The 23,233-nt window shown below is 36.1% G+C and overlaps 1 protein-coding gene across 1 annotated transcript in view; it reads right to left on the reverse strand.

The window, feature by feature from the left end:
* Nucleotides 1–23,233, reverse strand: part of LOC140153048 (ATP-dependent translocase ABCB1-like) — a 69,610-nt gene that overhangs the window by 40,691 nt on the left and 5,686 nt on the right. The window contains 5 exon segments of the mRNA XM_072175648.1: nucleotides 128–299; nucleotides 684–896; nucleotides 2,647–2,882; nucleotides 3,430–3,719; nucleotides 10,224–10,391. Of these exon segments, the coding sequence (XP_072031749.1) occupies nucleotides 128–299; nucleotides 684–896; nucleotides 2,647–2,882; nucleotides 3,430–3,719; nucleotides 10,224–10,275 (963 nt within the window). The 5' untranslated portion in view covers nucleotides 10,276–10,391.

The following is a 23,233-nucleotide window of genomic DNA, read 5'->3' on the forward strand; positions in this document are numbered from 1 at the left end:
ATGGCGCAATCCGATCACGCAGAATACTTGCACTTGCTTTGTGAATTGAGGCTTTTTGATGTTTGGGAGGGTTAAGGTTAATAGGACAAATTGCTAAAACTGTGAGAAAGAGTATTTTTACACCTACCTTAGCCATTAATCCAGCAGAAATTGCCATCAATGGAGATGATGCTAAGATGACCAAGGTAAGCTTCCAGCTGAATATGAAGCCTAACACAAACCCACCTACTCCTGTGGTCAACCATTGTATTACCATACCAATCTTATCACCCAATCCATCTCGTATCTTGTCTATGTCCCTGCAAGGAAAAGAAGAGGACCAATTTAATTGGCATTTAGTAATTGCATTAAAGAGATAAAAGAGATGGGCAAACGTGCTCAAAAGCAATAATTAAAATCTGTTAAAAGTTATTGTTTCAGCTTCTGTTGCATTAAATCACACAAACTTAATTCCTTCAAGTGACATCCAAGATTGTATGAATCAATGTTCTGCTGTGAATAAAAATTGTGATTTCAAATTTATTTTATTCAATTCTTATTTTTCAAAATCAATTATGGAGAGAGTGTAAGAGTAACCTCAAAATTGGAAATGTGTTTACATTTTGAGTATATTTAAAATCTTGCATTTTCGATCATATTACAAATTCTCATTCTTTTGGCCCTGAAATATTCATAATACTTACTCGCTCATACGAGTATTCATCTCTCCACTCTCATGTGTATCAAACCAACCAATTTCTTGACGGAGTATTGAGTGAAAGAATCTTAATCGCAGTGCTTGAACCTGCCTGGTGGCTGACATATTCCAAAGCATAGCTTGGAAGTAGGAACATACCAACACACCTATACCAAGGTATGTGTAATTGATAGCAAAATCACGGACTTGCTGATTGATTCTGAAAAAAAAAGAGATGTTGATTAAATCCTAATGCCATTTTGTGATTGCATACTTATGATTGATACTAATTCCAGAGAGATATCTGGAAGGATTTCAAGATCAAATAGGTTCATAACCCTGGCCTGGTTCTCTCAGTAGGCATACATTAATATAACAGCTCTCCAATGAACATGGGAAAGGCGAGGCAAGTCCACATTGTTGCTCTATAATAGTTATTCAATATCTAAACTTTAGAGCTACATTATACCTTGCTGTCATAAATTCTATATTTGATACCTCTATTTATTCCATTATTCATACACTCACTGTGATTTAAAACACATCACGAGAGAGCTCTTTATTTGCAATAATGGTCACACTATTTGCATAGAAATGATGGATGCTGTAGTATGCACCAAAATAATGTGTCCTCTGTATTACCCATTATTCAAGGAATAGAAGGTAATTGCTGTGGCCTTTACACCCAAACAATGTTTTACTGCCTCTGACACATTATTTGTGTTTAAGGGTAGACGAGGTATTGTTGGTCGAAGCAACCTAAAAATCCATTTTCATTATCTAGATCAATATATTATTGAAAATTAACACCTTGATGTTTTGTAAAAGTTCATTCTACAAATCGTATACTTTGCAAACTTGCTTAATTTATTGTTGTTAACTAGTAATGTACGTTTTACAAAAGTGTTGTTGTTTCAACCCTCTTTACAACGTAACTCAAGAACCGCAGCACCTATCAAAGTATACCTGTGATATTTCAATTCTTCTATACGCTCGCTATGAATTGAGCAATGCAGTTTTTGCCAGAGCTCACTACCATTCGTAAGATGTTGTGAACTACCAAATCACAACAGTTTAAAATAATTAATAACCTTAAGGGATAAGGCAGCAAGTTCTATTTCTATTCTTTTACTGCAAAATAGATTTAAAGAGGAAATACCACTTTTGTGCCCAAATATTTCATGTTGTTTACATCAAGTTAAGCGTATACATACATGTATCTACAATGCAAATGACAATCATTGATAAATAATGATCATATTAGTACCATACTATTAATTTAATGTCATGAATGAGTTATGAAATATTTTAATTTCTTGTTGCATGTGACCAGATTCTCTCTGTCCTCACTGCTTTATACCCAAGCCATGGAGAAAACAAACAGAAATACTCAAATACAAAATAACAAACACTCAAAACAGTAAGTCCAGATGAACAGTTTGATATTTAATTTTAATTTAAACGGAAATACTGTTTGTAACACAATGTTGTGTTAAACATTTGAAGAGTTTCATCGCAAAATGCAATGAATTCCATTTCTGACATCTTTGAGTTAAGATCACCATCATACAGTACAAAATGGTACTTTTAAAATGATACCTCAATGAATGATTAAATTCCAAAGTATCATTTCTTTATATTTTAGCAGCATAATTTGCATATATCTCAAATTGGTAAAAATGGATATACCGTAAAAACTCGATAATTAGCATATGTGCGGAAAAACATGAAATTGTACCAAAGTCCGGTGCTTTACCAACTCAGCTAATGGGGTTGAGACACACATTTAAAGGTTTACTTGTTCGTATGGAACTATGTGTATCGATGATTTGCTCAAAACCCTTTACACTTTTGTGGATGGGGCTCTTCATGTTTGTATGTTTTAAAAGTGCTTGATAGTAAGCACATATGCTAACTATCAAGTTTTTACCGTATCGCATTTTGCGATGAAACTCTCGATTTGTACTTACTGTTCTATTTGTGCGACCAAAATAGGATCTGGTGTGACAGGTGGCATAGTTGCACCAGGAGCTAGCGTTGGAGGGGCAGTGACGTTTTCATTATTATAGTATACTCCATAATCAATGAACGTATCTGTGACATCACCAAAGAAGAGCAGCACCAGAGGGAATGCGACACCGTTACCGATTGCCCATACTGTACCCCAGAAGATGTAGAACCAGTCAAGACCGGTGGCAAAACGAAACTGTCAAAAGACAAAGGAGTTATGTTACTTTATGAACACCATGTTGAATGTTGTTTGTTTGAAATTGGAAGTCAAATGCAGAGACTCATTACACCACCAATTGCAAATGACATATTAAGCGCATGTAGAAACATTACTTTTTATGAGCATATAATTGTAAATATCACTCAAATTTGCACATTTTCTTTTCAAATTTGTACAGATCACACTCACAAGTTCTAGTAAAACAAGATTTTCAACATTTAAATTGCTAATATTTATCAATTTGTCACAATTTGGTGCAAAGAAGGCACTATTATAAACTTTTTATGGTAACTTTTTGAAATCTTTTAAAGGAAACTATTTTTGGACTGTTAACTACACCTAACATTGTTTTACAAACAATCTCAGGGACTTTCTAAAGGACTATCATAACTACTATTGCCAGATTGTTCAGTTATATTTTGTAATTTGGGTCCACATTTTCTGAAATTTAGGATAACATTCTTTATTTTGTCATTTGATGTAAAAATAGAATTTTGGCAGCAAAGTACAAAGACATACTTACTATTTCTATCCATCCAACATGTCTTTCGTATTCATCTTTATCTTTCTTTTTCTCCTCATCCTCCGTATCTTCTTTCACAGCGGCACCATTTGTTTTATTTCCCATATTATCCATTGGTACATCCCCATTAGCCCCTTCAGGTTTACCATTGTCCATTGTAACATCTATCACTGCTGCACCATTGGACTGTTTTCTGTCTTTATGGTTTTCTGATACAGCTTCATCATAGGTTGGTGGGTCTGGTGTCAGTTCATTTGAGTCAGCAGGTTGATTTTCTGCTGCTTTTTTGTCTGTTGGGTGATGAGAAATAAAACATTTAAGGTAAATCAAAAAGAATTAGAATAGAAATGACACAAGCTCACAGTTTTTAATATACACATAGCAGGCTCAGAGCCAGGAATTATGAGGGTGGATTTTGGATGCCACCAAATTGGGTAGATTCTGAGCTGAGACTCTCAGGTATAATAGTTTCAGATTCTGAGAGGGTTTTGTTGGATTTGGCGGATCTTGGGCCAAGTTACTGTAAAGGTTTGCCTAAAGGTGCTAAGAGCTCAATTGACATACGTGGAATTTTAGGCACAACCTAAAAGTGCCCTTCCGTGAAATTCCCAGCAGCAAATAAGGGCACAGAGGAGGGCGCTCTCTATTTGCACATGAAATTTACCCCACGACAAAAGAGCTCAAATGCACCATCAGGAGAATCTTTACGGTAGGTGATTTGAAGCCGATTTCTTTTTCAAATTCCTCAATCCGCCCAAAATTCTGAGCACATTTGAGGAATTTTATTAACCTTGGTGGTGAAGGGGGAGGTTTGCTCCATGTCCTTTCCCGGACATGTATATATCGTTTGTGATGCAATCAATTGATTCAAACATATAATAAGTGCATTTTGTGCAGAGATATTGCTAACTTTGATTTCCAGATATAGCCAACATAAGTACGGTGTTTCTAAAGTGTTCAAATAGCCCAAACCGTACCAATATCAACATTTTTGATAGAGACAAAATATTTAAGCTTGCTTCATCATGTTCATTTATATTGACTTGACTGGGGACTACAAAAAGTTAAATTTATAACATACTATATCAGCTTGACCTAACATATATGGGTCACTCTATGTACTTCACACTTACTTCATATTATGACAAGGAAAGATCTAGACATATTTATCATGTTATTAGCTTGACCTAACATATGGGGATCACTACACAACAGATATATCTTTCAAATTTGATTCTATTTCTGCAATGTAATATCTACACTAACTTCATTTGGACTTGACTACAACAAGTAGTTCAATTTATAACAGAAAAATTAAATCACCTTGGTCTAATTCTATTTCCAGTTCCCATGCCTTTAATACTGACATCTGTATTGGAACACCTTGTTTTCAGGAAAGAATATATAGCACAGGTCATCACTCCCAAAATATGTCATTATTAGACTCAGGTGATCTGACACCTTTTGTAAAATCATTCATTCAATCTTCTTATGAGGTTTGGATGTACACGCTTTATTGCAACAGTGAATTTGTACAATTTACATTTATTGTATTTTGATTTCATCAGGTTTCTGTCCCATGGCCAGTTCCATGAATTACATCACTATGTATTATTTTTGAAATTATTCACAAAACTTGCTTTTATACAAAAAAACAAAAAAAAAGTGTGCTTCTTTAAAATTTGTAAAAAGAATTCAACAGTAAAAAATGAATGTTTCACAATAAATTGCACACATGCCCAACTGGGATATTAATGGCCTTGATTGATGCTATAGTTGCTAGGCAACACGCCTCAAGATTTCCTTGCAACGATTTTGTAACAAACACAGAAAAAAAGGAAAAAGGGAAAAAAACATCACAATATTATATTCATGAACCAGATGAACAGTATTAACTTAAACTAACATTCAAACCAATTTAAATTTCCAAACTCACAAATTCTGATTGACTTTTAATCTACAATGTAAGCAAAGTATGTCTTTAATAAATATATATTGATTATTTAATTATGTCGCTACAAAACCATAACAACTCATCATACACATATTTATATTGATCAGGGAAACATGTGCAAGAGCATTGAATTCAAGAACTGTGGCCATGAGGAATTGGCATAATGTCTATTGGAGTTGATTGGTATGAATGAAGAGAGCAAACATTGGGCACCACTTGAATCTACATCTACCAATACATCCTCCATCCTCCTTGACAACCACACACGTTCTATACATGATTGAAGATGGAGAGTCTGCAAAATGTTTACATTAGAGATAAATTCTAATTAAATATCACAGGTCAAGACTTTACATGGGAATCAAAATATTTTAGCGTTTTCATATCATATGCACAACGATTGTTTTTATTTGGAAGACTTTACAATTTCCACTTTTTGGACAAAGATGTCAAGTGATAGATGCCCCCTTCCAACAAGAAAATTCTGGTGCTTCATGGAGCAAACACATTTGCAACCATGACTTTTCAGCTTCCAAGTCATATCTACATGTATTATTGTTCCCTGAACTCTACAAAAGGTCCATCCTGCAAACACAAAGCGTTTCAAAGAAAACTTTTAAAATGTCGCATAATAAATCCATAAAGGTATTATAAATGTTTGAACATTTCTGAAAAACTTGCTTGAAAACATTCTTACATAATATTATTTAAGTGTTGACAAAATATTGTTCACATGTGAGGGTTTTTTAAAAACATTTTTGAAAACTTGCTGCTAAACATTCTGACATGTTATTTTAAAAGTGTTGACAAAAAAATTTGCATTAATGTTTCCTGAGCATATATTACAAAAACATTTTGACAAATGTTGTTGTAGTGTTTTTTTGTACAAAACATTGTTTCATAACATTTATAAAACCTGACATTTAGATGTTACCGAAACCAAAACATGTTTATTGCACGTTCATAACTTTATAAAATCATTTTGCATTAAGCTGGGATCTCCATTGGAATAATCACCTGACTATATGTAGTAGTCAGCCATTTTGCACATGATTTATTGAACCCAAATAACAACAAATTCAATAGTTATTTTGACAACAGGAATTTGTGAACTGAAGTGCATTGATCTGATTTGATTCAATAGCATATATATCTATCTATACCTGTAGCACAGCCTTCGGTTATTATTATTCAGTCACCCATAAATGCTATATTACCAGATCATACAATAGAATTGGGCCTATTGAGCTGTGCTTTAATGCCAATGCTGCACGATATTTACTCCACATAAAATGTACCACACCGTAACTTGAATTTATAGTTTAAAAAAAGGTTGAATGCTCCCCTTTTGTTCTACTTTCGTTTTGAATCTCTAGGCCTAAAATAATATTTCTTACAGGGGAGGGAGAAGTTGCCCCTGCCTGTACCATTGCATCTGATTATACACTCTGAAAATAGCCAGTGGCGGAGCCAGAGGGCATGGGGGGAATCCCCCCAAGTAAAAACTCAAAATTACGAAGATTCCCACTTTTTTGCACCAATTTTGCATAAAATTGGTTGATTTTGCCCCCCCATTCAATTTGCCCTCCCCAATGCCCCCCCCAAAAAAAAAAATCCTGGTGCTTTCCACTGATAATAATTGCCTCATAAAAGCTTTGCCCTTGCTTACTGGATCCCTTTGTAGTTGCTGCAATTTTAGGCCTTGCAACAGAGGGAACTGAGTCAGTTGCTATACTAGATCCAATTAAAAAATCTTACAAGATTTCAGATTCCAACTTTACGTCTGTAGTCTTCATTGACATTAAAAAAGGGCTTCTGACCTCCTCTCTAAGATATTTACAAAATTATTTCAGATTCAAACTTCATGCCTATAGTCTTACTCATTTATATTGAAAAATAAAAGGGCTTCTGACCTCCTTTAAAAATGTGACAAGATTTCAGATTCAATTTTCAAGGTGTAGTCATCCTGAACATTGAAAATGGGCTTCCTGACCTCTTCTTATATAAACCAAAATGAAAAGGGATAGCTTTCAATTATTCAATGCACCTGTATGAAAACACCACAAAGGCTTCCATGCTGAAAAGGCAGGCTTTATTGAAATAAAATCTCACGCCATTTGTGCATATTTTTGTTGTGATTTTGAAGCAAGGAAAGCAATACTTATAAAGTCCATGGTGCATTAACTCATGAAATATGTAGATAGCAAAGGCTGTGTAATATAGACGATTCCTATAATTGGCACTTTCCTGCCATTGATGGGGTGAACATTAATGTCACACCCTTCTTGACCTCGCTTTTGTTATATCATAATCATGTGATACCCTCCTTGTCCTCGCTTTTGTTCTATGATCTCATCATAGCACTTGTCTTTCCTAACCGTACCAAACATCACAAAACCACATTTCACATTCACTAAAGCATATGCACAGGAAGGTATCCCACGTGATGCGATTGCGTCATCATGCGAACAGTCATATGGTTACAGAAAGCTTAGCCGGCAAAGCTACACATCCGATGCTGGTGTGGTCCAAAGGATGGTCATAACATTCAATTTTGATTGAAATCAAAGTATTTTATTATTAGCCTAAACCAGGGTTAAATCTTCCATGCTTTTAATGAAAATAATAATAAAACAATAATAATGGCTGTAGTTGCATTCACTTGGTTGGTGCAAGTTGATAGGAGTAATGGTATGAACAGCCAAGAGTAGTGACAGTTTGAATGGTGGTTAGCGTAAGTTCCAACAGCGGTTAATCCAACGATTTACTCCTGACTTTTGTCAGGAGTAACGAGCTAGATGTAATCTCTGCCAGGCATATTTTGCAATGCGAACATTACTATATCTGGAACCCGGTATAAGTTTGACCTTTTTTGGGTCAGAAACTAAGAAATTGTGCGCAGTTGAAAAACTGGTGAGAGGCTTGACACCAAAAAAGGGGGTTACTTGGTTAGGAAAGCTTCAAGAAGGTGGTCTTTCTGTGAGATCGGGAACAATGTTACACAAATTTGAATTTTGAATTAAAAAATTAGAAGAAAAATAATAATATTTTGTGTTAAGTCTGACCCCTGCTATCCAGGCAATTGCTGTAAATCTCAACCTTTTGCCTTGGCTGAAGTCCCCGCCCAAAGTCCTGCTCTTCGGATTTGCTTAACTCCCTGAACAAGGCCCAGCATATGCCCAGCTCTGCGGGGATAAAATTTGTGTCAACTCCCCATCCAAATGTTTTCAACTGCCTGGCCATCCCTGGTACCCAGGGTCCAGGGTTCTAACTGACAAGTGCATTAGTGTCTTATAATACATTGGGCCTAATTTGAAAGAATTTCACACCAGCCAACAGGTGTGTATCAGTGAATTTCTAACTCTCATTCCCATGATCCCAGATGCAGGTTGAAATGCCACACACAGCTATGTTTAGCTGATCAGTGATGATGTGAATGGGTAGCACAGGTACACCATACAATTGTGGAAAGATCATTTTGAACATCCATTTGTTTTCGGAGTCTTTATTCTAAACCTCTGAAAAAACAAGTACATGTAGTGCCTTGAACCACATATGTGATGTGATCAAGCAAAAAAGTCGGATATATTGATTTTGAGATAGCCATTATGTCTACCTCTGAACATAGATGATGTGCCTACACATCCCATCCTTGATGATGTGCCTGTACAAAACTCTAAATTCCAAAATGAGACACATACCGTATTGAAGTTAAATACATGTACAATAGTGTAAATAGAGACGTGTAATGGAACTTTTTTAAATTTTGCCACAATTAGGCCTAAAATAATACAAACGTGGGGTGTATCTTACGGTAAAAATCACACACAAACAATGTCTGGTCTTTGGCATTTGAAATGCTGGTTGTAAAAATAAGTCAAAATATCAAATGACTGATCCTTGGGTTTCTACATCTCACTAGATCAAAGCGCTCCTGTTAGAACGAGACATGCATTGCAAGTAGGTTATTTACACACTCAAAGACAGAAAGCTGGTTTCTTGATCCATTTACAAACTCAATTTGAAAAGCCACGTTTTCAAAAACTTGGTTTCTCAGTTAAAAGAAATCAGGTTTTTCAAAACTTGGCTTTTCAAGAAATAAAAATAAACCCCCTCCCCCCTCCCATTGCTCCCCACTCCCATTGCTGCCCCCTCCCCCAGAAATATATTCTGGTGCTGCCACTAGTCATTCATCGTCATCATGATCCTTGTGTGTGGTTGCTTTTGAATGTTCATTTCTTTCTCTATAATACATGTAAATACAAAATGTAAATAGAGGTGAAAAGACAGCGACTTTGAGCTAGCCTTGTTTGAGTTTGCCTTGTCTACAACATTGCATATATTTGCCTATGTGTTGCATAGTGATTCAAATAATAAAAGTAAATACTGACGCTTCAACAAATGATTCAAACATAGCATACCACATGTACACTACACATAAAATGTGCAATAATAATTTTAACAATTTCAATATATTTTGATCAAAAATGTATTTGGCCCATGTGAAAGTACTAGTGCTTTTTTTTCAGTTTTTTTATGGGTATGAGCCGTATGACGGTGACCCAAAGGCATGACCAGGGAAATATTATCTAATCCATCAAATTCTTCCCCAAGACACAATAAACTTATTAAAAAAGGGGTTGTCTCTGATTACCCTTAATACTCCCATTGCTGGGGTGCAAAAACTTTTTTCTCTCTCTCTCTCTTTCCTTTTCATTTTTTTAAAGAAATTATCCAGCAACATCAGCAAAAAATGCTTCATGTGAGACCAGAAACAAAACTTTTTTTACCTACTGAAAACAAACAAACAAACAAATACAACTAACAAACAAAACCTTACCATTGTTTTGGTTAGTATTTCCAATCTCCTCTACTGTCCCTGTGTCTGCCATGGTTCATGTCTAAATCTCCCAATTCCTTGTTTAAGTTGTTGCTTCTTCACTTCTATTGGTTAGAATGACCTTCCTGGAAGAACCTTCACTAAATTATATGCTCCAACAAACAACCCCTATATGGAAAGACACATGGTGGAAAAATGAGTCATTCAGTCATCAGTCGGCCAATTAGAGTAGAGAAGCTATGCTTATTGTAAGGTACTCAATATTTTGAATGTGTGTAATAGTCAGGAGAAAGTACTACCACATCGGACACAGGTATTACATCATGATTATAACTATAGGTCTACATGTACAAAAGTTGATCACTTTAATTTACTTCCTTAGTTAAAACTATTTGATAAGAATCTCACTTCCTGTCAGATTAATCATTAAAGCAATATTGTAACATTTCCATAAAAATAATTATATTTTTTGCCACAAAATATTAGTATTCACTGTCAGATATGTCCCCATTTAATTTTGAGCCGAAGAAATGATTTTGAGGTAGAAACATAGAAAATCTCTATTTACTTCCATCACTATTGATACCAATGCGTTTCACTCCATCAATCGTGACAGTCGGCTTGATGCGTTATGAATGCAATCATGACATGTCTGCATTTCCGTCACATTTTCTTCTTTGAAAAAAGATGGGAGGGGCGGAGGCTATTTAATAGAGTAAATACAGTATGTAGGTTGTATGGATGTACATGCATGATGTAAATCAAAAATCCTTTACATGTACTGGTAGTACTTTAGTCTCAAGTTATTTGAATTACATCATCCATTTTTTTCACATGCATGGTGTACTTTCAATGAAACCAATACTTACCAATATACCATTGCACAATGTTAATTTGATTTTTGCCAAAGATGAGATATGTTTGATTGCATAACTGTAACTTGGACAATGGATAGCAATAAGACTTTCATCACCCTACCCTTTCTGGATGGTATCTCGCAAAAACGTCAGCGTATATTCAGAACCTATGGGATAGCTATCAGCTTAAACCCAACAGATAGACTCTTGGCAAATTATTAACCCTTGTTTCACTGAAGGACCAAGTAAAAACTGAAAAATGCAAACCAATTTGAAACTTCAGAAAATCCAATAGGAAAATTGCTGAAAAATGGCTTGTGCTCCCCTGTCAATAATGGTCCCCCCCCAACTGCCACTGATAGTTCATCATTGAAGCCCTGAAGAGGATGTGTGTTGTTCACATCAAAATATTGAAGTAAATATCTCAATTGAAGAACAGTTTAATTCTACTTTGCTTGTAACTTGGAAACGAAACAAGTATAGTGTACTGCTGCATGATCCAACCAGCATCTTATTTTTCTGGAAAAAACTATAAAAAATTATTTTTTGAAATTAAAAAATTTCTGCATTTCTTTTTTTTTCTTCAAATTGCGCGATTTTACAAATGTGCGCGCAAGCTTTAAGATAAACCTTTTTTTTCTTTGGCCTTATAGGCAAAGAGTGTAGAGAATACAGTCAAACAGTAGAACTTTTTTTAGGCACAGCAAGGATCACGCAAGAAAGATGAAGGTTCTGCTCAAGTCCACAAAATACCCCATCCAGGTGGAGTGGCTCTGGGACTTCTTATATATCTGTGGTTTTGACCCAGGGGCGGCGTTAGAGTTGAATATTAGGGGGCATAAGCATAAACGGGGGTTTATAGGGGCTGGCCCCCTGGCGGGGGTCCCGGGGAAACTTGTTGCTTTTTAATGAAGAACAGGTATAGAAAACCCATTATAAAATCATCACAATTTTTAAATTGTGATGATTTTGAGGAGGTTAAAACCCCTGAATTTGACCATATAAATTCTGTTTCATTCCTCTTCTTTCTCTTTCTGATTTTTTTACTCTCCTTCGTTACCCCCCACCCCCGTGTTCCCCCGGCGGGTCACTCCCATTGGGGCCTGTACACCATCCACGATAATAAAAACACATAAAAGGGTAGTTTTTGTGGGTACTGGGTAGGTGTCATAAACATGAAAAATTTAAAAAAAGGGTAGCAAAATTGCAATTGCTAATACACAGAAATGAAATTTAGGGTGTGAAATTTGATGCAAGGAATAAAATCCCTGTTTAAGGGTGTGAAAACAGGCGTGTGTTACCTGAATAGGGTATCGTTTTAGCCAATGGTTAAATCCTTGTTTAGGGTGCTTTTCAAAAGTTGATTATCGCAGATGGTGTACACTGTACAGGCCACATGGGAGTGACCCCCGGGCGTGTGCCCCTCCGTCTTTCTTGCGCGATCAGAGATTGAGTATCTTTATGGTCTGTGATTTAGAAAACAGTTCCTACTGTCCAACTGACAGATACTTTATTAAAATAGTGAGTGAATACATGAAGGGGTGCCTACATTTTGTAAATTACATCATCATCATTATCCCAGATCGTCATCATATTGTGTTTGCAAAGGTAACCTGACCTTTTCCTGTGCCATTTGATTGGCTGTAACCACGTGGAAGCTTTAAACCTTGTAGCTGTGGTAGCAGTCTCTCATTCAAAGCCGCACACTTGGATAAATAAAGTGAATTGATGCATTGAGGTAGGATATTATTTATAGAGTTGACATCACTTCCTACGCAGAGTGCCCATGTGATCATAGTTCTCAGTATCACTGCTATATATGGCCATGATCAAAATGATGATGGATTAATTTATGCAAACTATCAAACTTAATGTCTGTGCATAGCACACTAGTATCAATCACTGAGATTTTTCTTTCTTTTTTCCCTTTTTTAAAGTTATTAATTAAGCCATGTATAATCTGTTTAAATGAATTTGGTTAATTTTTTTTTTCATAGCTACTTTTTGGATATATTTGTAATGTTTACACATTGGGGTCACTAATCAATGACACAGTGAACACAGACTTGCAAAAATCACCCCAAACAAGTATTGGTATAGATAAAGCGAGTATAATAATCACAATTTGCCACCCTAAACAAGTATCACATTTTTACACCCCTCCGCAATTAATCACATTTTACATGCTAAGTAAGTAATTAGACTGTTGCTTCTCTTCTTCTTTTCTTCTGAAAAAATGCAGCAGATTTTGTTCAGATTTTCAAACTTTCTGCCATTTTTCATGACCTATAAAAGCCTCTTCAAAAAAGACTGAGAATACATGAGCAGTTGGTGAATGTTTGTAGTCAAGACAAAATGGAAAACAAGTAGGTCTGTACAATGCAGCGATGTGGGTGTAGAAGAGGAAGGTGTTTGTTTGTGAAGAGGAAGGTGGTTTTGGCTCTTTAGAAGCAGAGTTTGGAGAGCACGGAGCACATTACTTTAGGTTTTATAGGTTTTTACACCCAGTCAGAACTCTTTTTCCTCAGTAAAAAAGTAAAAACCAAAAATATATTGCGTAAAATATGTAATATTCCCCTCCCCCCATGATTTTACCTCCCACACCACCCCCTCCCCACCCCATTTTTTGGTGCCACCAATGGTCACCATGGTCACAACCTGATGATACATCACAATCTCACTGATGAAAGATGGAGAGAAATCTGAAAATTCCAATGAAGGAATAAGTTTTTGAGTTTGATCAAAAGTTTTAAATGATCACGATACCAAACACAGGCGAACTTCCATGAGCATACTAGAAATTTAGCACTGAAAATTTCCCAGCATCTTAAATTACAAATCCATTTTGCACTTCACCTGAAGCATGGCACATGCATGCAAAAACCTAAATACTAAAGTACTGGTATTGCATTCAAACAATTTTGGGTTATTGGGTGCACATACATATAAATTTCGAATGCACAGATCCTGGCACAACAAAAGATATATTTGCTACCCTGAGTATCCAGACATGCAGTTGAAATGAACCATGTATGACAGTGGGAAATTTCCACATGATTTTTATTTTCATGCTTGAATTTTGGAAGTGAAAGATTTGGTTTAAATGTGGTGGGATGTGTGGGAGCCCATGTTGGGGGGGGGGGGGCACATAACTTAAATTCTGGCAATTCTGGAGTTATACTCTGATCAGCTCGTAATAGGCGGGACTCATAGTCATAACATCGTGGATTGATACAGAATGGCGTACACACAGCTAGGCGCAGCACCTACGCGAACTGTGCTTTGAGTTATGCGTGAATGGCGCGTGCTTTTGTGAATTTACGCGTGCGTAAGTTGGAACTTTATTGACTCGCGCAGTAACAAAAACCAAATAATTCCCGCCTATTCGCTATTAAGAGCTGATCATAGTATATGTTTGGATCGTATGATCATGTAAATTTAAGACATTCAAAAGTGTTTATAGAACTAATCTTGAGAAATTGCTTGTTGTGAAAATGTTGAGCCATATTATCATAGTAAATTATGCCCATGTGACTATATACGTAATGCATACAGACACATCCCGTCACATATAGACAACCACACCCTCTCCCCCACACACAGTCAACCCCTTCCTCCACCACACATACAGACAACCCCTCCACAACACATACAGATCAAGCTGATTTAAAACAGCAAATCACAGCAAAAACGTAAAAAAGTTGAATTAATAATTTAATCCAGTCATAAAATTTTACTAGCATATTTATCCATAACCACCTATGTCCCTATAAGCGCCCACCCAGCAACTTTACTACATTTTGATCTTCTATCATTTAATGTGCACTGTGTAGGATACATGCATGCAACTACTTGTGTATCAAACAGAGCCATCTACACACAAAGTCCATATTCTGGGCCATTTTTATATTAGTAGGCCTACATGTAATTATGTAAACAATATAAAAAATAAGTGCCCCCAAAATGATTTTGTTAAGCACCCTGGGCAGTTAATGTAAGGAAAGTGGTGCATTCTTTGTTAATAGACAACAATGAAAAGCTATGAATAAATTCCAGCTGCACGTAGTACAGTACATGTAAGTAATAAATATGGCAGTATGTCCTGTTTCAAAGCAAAAAAAAATCCCTCTTCTACGGGCAGACAGACCTTTCAAGTAATGTTGCTTGGTCGGTCGGTCTGTCGGTTGTTTTTTTTTGGGGGGGGGGGTTGTTAGCAAACATTGTTTTGTATGTTGTAATTTGGCCCCAAGACCACACAACTTTGTTGATTTGGGCCACTATGGTGTTCAAAAGCTTCCTATCCTATACTATACTATCCTATCATGCATGCAAAATAGAACACAATAGCAAGTCCTTCAACATATCAGCTATTTATTTCAATAGCCACTGTTGCATCAGTAAAATACGTCATGCTAGAAAACCAGTGACTTTATATAATTACCTCAACACTAAAAAGGACACTGAACTCAAGTGTGAATACCATTCAAAATAAGAATTCTTTTTATTTCATTAAAAAAATTGTGTTTGTTTGTCTAATATCATTCTGCCAAAAAGGTCAATTCATTTTTAAAGCCCCTAATTCAACTTCTGTATGAGTTATTCATGTAGGCCATATCATAAATAGAACTGAACCATGTAAATATAATGTATACAGCCTCATGTGTATCGAGGCCTGCATAGCACTTGTTAAAACGTATATCAAGCATGCACATAAAAATATATATGCTATCTACTGTAGATGAGTATAGTCTGAATTTATCAACTGAATTACTGACCAGCAGAATAACAACAATGACATGGTTCAGTATTGATCACTAACACTTATCCTCATATTAATTTTTACTGTTTGAATGAATAATTAATTGCTATTTATTTGATCTTGTTTTTTGCTTATTTTTGCTTATTTTCCCAAAAAAAGAGGCAAATTTAAATTTGTTAAAGAACCGGTAGACAAAGTATGTTCATTCTGCTAATAAATTATTTGTTCCATTTTCACAAAATGAACACATACATGCATGTATTAGTTTTCCTGTGTTCTTTGAATTTATGCAGGTTAAAACAGAAATCCCTTGCATCACGACACTAGTTAGTCAGGCCTTAAATTAAGTATGCCTGGACCAGGAGCTGAAATGAGCTTCTGGTCCCAAAGATGGCTCCTGGTCCTATAGTTTGTAGTGTAAAACATTGGATACACCAGGAGCCAAAACTTGCAACCATGGGGTAAAAAAAGTCTGGGTGTCTGCTTAAGGAGGCACACAGGATCACTAATTATCCATTATTATTCACCTCATAACTCGAAAACTATTTATGTAAAGTATATAAAAGTATACATTTTTTGAAAGGAAATGAGCTCATAAATCCATTTAAAATGTCAGTTTTGGGTCAAAAAGTACAATTTTAGAAAATGCCAAAAAACAGCTTTTTGACCAAAAATTTTGGTCCGCCATAAAAAATTATTTGAAAATCAAAATCTGTAAAACATGAATTTTATTAATTTAGACAAATAGATCTAGAAAGTGTTTTTTTATTTTTTGAAATTTTGCTTAGTTTTTTTAAAATATAGGCAAAAAATCAGTAAAAGCGATGTGACCCGTGTTCAAATGTTTGAACTCATGGGTGATAAAAAAGTTCTAGGCCCTAATTTAAAAAAATGAAAAAACACTATCTAGATTTTGGCCATATCTAAACGTTTGACTTAAAAACTTACCTCAGTGATGCTTCATTTAGACGCTATGGCGGACCAAAATGGTTAAAAGTGGTCAAAAGTGAACTTGCCGAAAATCGCGATTTAGAAAAAATACAGCGGATTTTAGGTCCATTTTGAAGATTATTCCATAAATATATAATCCGGTGACTTGTGATGTTTGGTCAAGTTAGAAAATGAGAAGGGACGTCCAACTGCAGCAGATTGGCAGTTTTTTGGTGATTTAGAAGGTAAAATTTACAATATGACAAAATTATCCGTGCACATTCGGCAGATGTTTATCCACATGGAGTCGCCATTTTATTTACTTTAGTCTTGTTTCCATGGTGCAGCAGAGCGCCCGGCAAAACCCGAGCGTCATGGGCGGCGTTTGAGGAGCGACAGGGCGCATGGATAGACAGACAGGTTACGCGTGAATAAGTTGCACAGTACATGGTCGTGTTGCCGCAAACAAAACCATAGCACAATTTTGTCCTGTTCCGTATAAAAAAGATCATGCTCTGCAGCTCTGTATTAAAATTTGCAGACATCAGAACATTAAAAGTAGCATAGAATAACTGACAAGCAATTATTTTAGCAGATAATCAGGAAGTTTTATGAAATGAAGAATAAATTGAGACATGATCATGATAATTGCGATTTCTGTTTTGTCCTAATATTCATAATTTTGCTTTAAAAATGCAATGTTTTTAATTTATCGTTTTTGGTGATTTTCTTTTTTTTTTTGCATTTTTATGTTCATTGTCCTTTTCTGAACCATAAACATGATGTTGTTACTACTCGTTGCTTTTTTTTTTTATTTTGGTGCTTGAGAGGCACCACAGCGGCCCGTCCGCGCCAAAGATAGGCATTTTATCGCCCGTTATAGACAGGCCTACACTACAGGAATCCCAAGTAAAATTTTAAAAGATTCTGATGTGTCGCATTACTCAATATTACGCTTTTGTTATTGTAATTGTTTGTTGTTATCATATTTTATTTTTACTTTTTTACTTTTTACGGAATATCAAACATAAAAGTCATAGGCTAAATAAATATAATAAATATATATTAAATATAATAGTATAGGCTAAAGCCACAATAAAGTTGGAAAATATTTTGTACCGCATAAAAAGTGAATAAAATACAAAGTGTGTCTGTTGTTGTTTTCAATCAAATAAACGTGTAAAAAGTGGGGTAAAAGTTGTAATAGGCCTATGTCTTGAATAAACTTCTTGTAAAACGGAAAAAAGTAGGCCTATATATATATGTTAAGCGGGCAAAACACGGAGAGCTCACAAGAAAACTGAAAAATACGGAAATTGACATAGCCTAACAAAACCGAATTTCAAAAGTAGAAAACGGAACACTTATGGCTTTAAATTAGATTGTGGTTTATGCAGTAGGTCTACCGTATTATATAGGCATCATGCATCTATAAAGAGCGTTTTAAAACACTGCATGAAAACATTCACGAAAAATGCTTTAAAGCAGTTTACCTTGTAAAGTATGCAGAAAACATTATAAACGTGAAAGTTGAAAGCCAGACAAACATTGCAAATAAAAAGGCATTCGGCAAAAACAAAAAAAAAAAGTGTTGTAAAACCAAAAGGTTTTATCTCAATCATGGCATATGGTAGACCTAATAGGCCTACTAATGGAAATGTAGTTAAAATGGGTTATGAAAAAAAGCACGAATTTGCGTTTTCGATTATATTTCTCGTTTGATATTATTATTTAGCATTAAAACATTCATGAAAATGCTTTCATAAACGCGTGCTCGCTATGCCGATTTCAAATATCGACATTTTTGACATAGAATGTAGGCCTATGCCTAGATCATGAGATGGTCGATATGATGTATTGAAATGTCAACGTTTTTGACATTGCGTTAATGGTCAATCAGGAGTAGAGAAGCGTGCTTAAATCCGTGTTTTAATAAACACTTTGAAACATTATTCAGGGCCTTAGGTATCTAATAATAGGCCTACCGGTAGGCAGTGGCGATACCGTGGCGGCCCAACCCGGGGCTGAAGAAGAAACAATTTTGCCGCCTTCCTTAACAGCCGAAAAGGTTGACCCAATTTTTTCACGGTCGTTTGAAAAGTGAAGAGCAAAAAAAAAAAAAAAACCTTTTTAAATTTTTTGTATGCTTTTTCAATTTTGCGCCCTTTTTCTTTGATAATTAGTTTAGCCGCCCTTCGCTTTTTGCCGCCCTGTTTTTGCCGCCTTCTTCTTCCGCCGCCCTTCGTTTTTGCCGCCCCTACTTTGACCCGGGGGCTGGCGCCTAAAGCCCCCCCAAATATGCGCATGAACTGCTTGCCTATTTTTTATGGTCTTCAAAATTAAGACGAGACTGAACGACTGCAGAGGCCCCGAACCAAGGCTGGGACTGCATAAAATATAATAGGCCTATATTCTTGTCCAACTACACCAACTTGGTAAATCAAATAATAACAATGAAATGAATGAATGAAATAAAACAAATTTTTAAACATAAAATAATAAGCCTAATCATCGAGATAAACAAAAAATCTATTTTTCATCTCGATGGCCTAATGATGTACTATACGGGCTAAGTCTAGCCTACTTGCAAAATATTTAGGGCCTACGTTTTCTATCGTAGGCCTATCTACCAGATTGCGTCATCATTACAGGGCTTCTTACGGGTAACTACTTTTTACAGATAAATTTCATCTTTTCAAGTTCAGAATGAAACTTGAAAAACAAAACAAAAACAAACAAAAAATTCACTATTATGTTCAAATAAAAAAAAGACTATAATTTATACCACTATACCAGCACTTTTTTTTGGCGAAATTTATCGAGTAGGCCTACTGATTCGACGGGGACGGTGGTGGTCTGTCAGCCCGCAGTTTCGCAATGCAACGGTGCAAGCTTTACCTACCTTGGAAGAGATCAATACGATAAAATACAGTAGTGATCGCGATTGGCGACTCCAGCGCCTCAATCAGCAATCACCTCGCCCATCCAGTTTACCATGTGTGCGTGTCTTTGCTAGCTATGCGCCGCATGATGCAGCGTTACGAGAACGCGATCTATTGCGGGAAAACAATGATTTATTTGCTTTTTGCATTTTGACGAATTTTTAATGAAAAAGGGTCTTTAAAATAGCTTTTCTTATGGTTCAAATTTTAAGATTTCTTTAAAATCTATTAATGACAAGATAAAATACGGTTTGAAGATGACATTAGTGATGAAAACTCAATTTTGGCCATGTAACGCTTCAGTGATCCTGTGTGCATCCTTAATATAAGCCTTGTAGTTAGTACTCATACATGTAGAGTTCATGATCCACAGCCTCATCTCCTCTCCAAAAATAAAATGTTGAGATTTTTATACCATCGATAACCTCTGGCTACTAACATGATGTTTATGTGCAAAAACATTCTTGCAGATTCATTCGCTTGGCAAAAATATTGTCAAATTTGTATTTATTTCCTGTTAAAGCCATATTGTAACATAAATTTGCTGAGGAGGACGCTCTCGATATTTTTTTAAATTCTGGTTTTTACACAATTGTAATGTACTTTAGTAAACTCAAATACCCTGCAAAAATCAAGACTTTAGATGCTGTAGTTTCGTCAAAATCCGAGATTTTGAGTAAACCATCTTATTAACCCCTAACACCCATAAATACCACAAAATACCATGATGAAAACCACTACGCATGCGTGAATCCCAGGGTCTGCGATGACGCAATCACCCTAAGTGTTAAATGCTTTTGGTGTTAGGGTTAGATAAGATGTATTTTTCCAGATAGAGGCCGTCAGCGTGACGTCATATGCCGCCATCTTGTGGGTACACGCTGTGATGGTCGTTCGATCTCCATGCGTGAGCAGCAAAATCACCGCGTTGAGGCGCGATAACAGCTGCGTGGCAAGCTGCGACCTGCGCGTAGTGTCCAATGCATGAACACACAGATCATTTGTACCCACAAGATGGCGAAAGGCTGACGGCCTCTATTAAAGCCTATGTTAACTCTAACACCCATAAATACCACAAAATACCACAATTTATCTTCTATCCACACAGTAAACTATTGTGTTGTTGTGGATAGTATTTCTCAATCAACTTAAGAACAAGTCCTCAAGCGTTCAAAATTTGTAGTTACTACAACTGGGGGTCAGAGGGGGGCATGTCCCATGGCTATGATTTATAACAATGTTCAACAAGTCATCTTTAAGCAAAAAGAAGCATGTCTAAAGTTTGTTCGGCTTATACAAGGTGGAAAAAATAATGAATGTGTTATATAGAATGGCATGAATGCAGAGTGGGCACAATGCTTGAAATGCTATATGCTGGTGAAGTGCAGTAGCGTGCGCAAAGGGGGGGGGGCATTGTTGGTCATTCGGGGGAAATCAGTCATTCCGCTCGTTTCACTTTACACTCCTAATCAGACTCCATTCGGGGGAACTGAACAACCTGCCCCCCACTTTCAATGTGCTGCGCACGCCACTGGTGAAGTGACGTAATAAATCAAATTAACTACCATAGTCAATAGGTGAAAACAATTTTGAATACATCGTGCTGCACTACAAGCAGGTTCCACTCATCACCTGTGTACACATGTCTGCAACCATAGTATTGAATACAAGACCAGTCTTTTCAAAGATACCAGTATAGTACTAATCTTACAAGTGCAAGTGATCAGCATGATATGGTTTAATGCAGAGGTACAGCGTGCTGTGAACGTACCAGGGCAGTGTGGTATATTAAAAAATTGCTATGGTAGTTAATCTGATTATTCATGTATTACGCAGGGTCAGAAATTCGGTGAGAATCCATTCTCGCAAAGATTCTTGTCAACAAAATTGCAAGAATCTAACTGGATTTTTGTAAATATTTCAGTTTATCATTATACTAAGTTATGCGGCAAGAATCTATGGATACTTGCAAAATTCTACTGGGAGAATCCAAAAGGATTCTTGCACTTGGTTGCGAATTTCTGTATTTACGTCACTTCGCCAGCCTATGTTCAGCAAATTACTTCAGCAGTGTCTGTCTGCTCTGTCTGATTATCGCGTAAAAAGAACTAGGTCAGAAATTGACTAGCAAATGAGGTGCCGATGTGATGATGACGTGATTCGATCAATTAGCCAATCAGAACCCCATTTCCGTATGTCATGTATGTACGCCATAAACTGAGTCTGTGCCAAATTGTACATGGATCAAATCCATGGGTTCCTACAGTCTGAGGGCCAATGACACACATTCGATGGGTGTAGCCAAATTGGCAGACCGCGAGAAGCTGCGAGACTGCATGAACTTCGTCAGTTGAAGTACTGTGCTGAAAACGTATTAACTATGCGTTGCATAATGCGTAACTGGTGCACACATGTGAATTTACCCATGAGCTGGGACTTTATTGACACACAATAAACAAAAGCTGAATTTTTCGATTTAAAACATAATATGTAATTAGTCCGAATAATCAGACCCAGAACAAAATATTAATTTCTGACATGATGTAGGTATGCCAGGTGAATTCAAATTTGCCATCAAACTGCATCATTTTATATATCAAATTAAAGCCCTTGAGTAAAGAAAGCCAAAACTGAAAACCTTTTTTCATAGCACTTTCCGTAGCAAAGTTACATCTAGTCAAAGATTGACTTTCATCAAAAAGATTCAGCTAGCAAAATTCCCCAAAAAGCATTTCGGGGGTGTTTCTAGATCTTAGTCTCATGACGATAGCAGCTTTTTTTAAGGGGGTACTACACCCCTGCCCAATTTTGTGCCTATTTTTGCATTTTTCTCAAAAATGATAGCGCATTGGTGACAAGTAAGATATGTATATTATAGGGGAAGGACTACAACTACCGCCCTGAAAATTCAGCAACTGAAGGGAAGTAGTTATTGATTTATTGATCAAATATTGGTTTTCCCTCATTTTTGACTGTAACTCCACAACTGTTGTCTGTATTGAAATAAAATTTCCAGTGCAGTAGTTGTAGTCCTTGCCCCTATAATATACATATCTTACTTGTCACCATTGCGCTATAATTTTTGAGAAAAATGCAAAAATAGACACAAATTTGGGCAGGGGTGTAGTACCCCCTTAATGGAACTGCTATCAAAATCCCTCTGATATTCCATGTGCGAGTCTCTCATCACCAAAAAAAAATCATATATTTGGGTCAAGTGAAGTATAGACAATATATTTATGTAGGTTTCCTTGAGCAAGCGGTTCTTTTAAATTTCAATGTAAATTTGTATTGCCGGTTTAGGCCATTTTGGCTGACTAGCAAATGTGTTAAAGGCCCTTTCAGTGATTTCACAACATTAAAAAAATGGAAATTTGTCAGAGTTGCTTAGAAATAAAGAATAAGTCTACAGAATTTCATTAAACCACTTTTCCCTGAATACATCGACAAATTAGTCAAAAACAGAAGTTTTAGAAAGGTTTTCTACTTCAACTCTGAGAAAATCGAGATTTTCAGTACAGT

This window comes from Amphiura filiformis, chromosome 5, assembly GCF_039555335.1.
Source record: "Amphiura filiformis chromosome 5, Afil_fr2py, whole genome shotgun sequence".
Taxonomy (NCBI): domain Eukaryota; kingdom Metazoa; phylum Echinodermata; class Ophiuroidea; order Amphilepidida; family Amphiuridae; genus Amphiura; species Amphiura filiformis.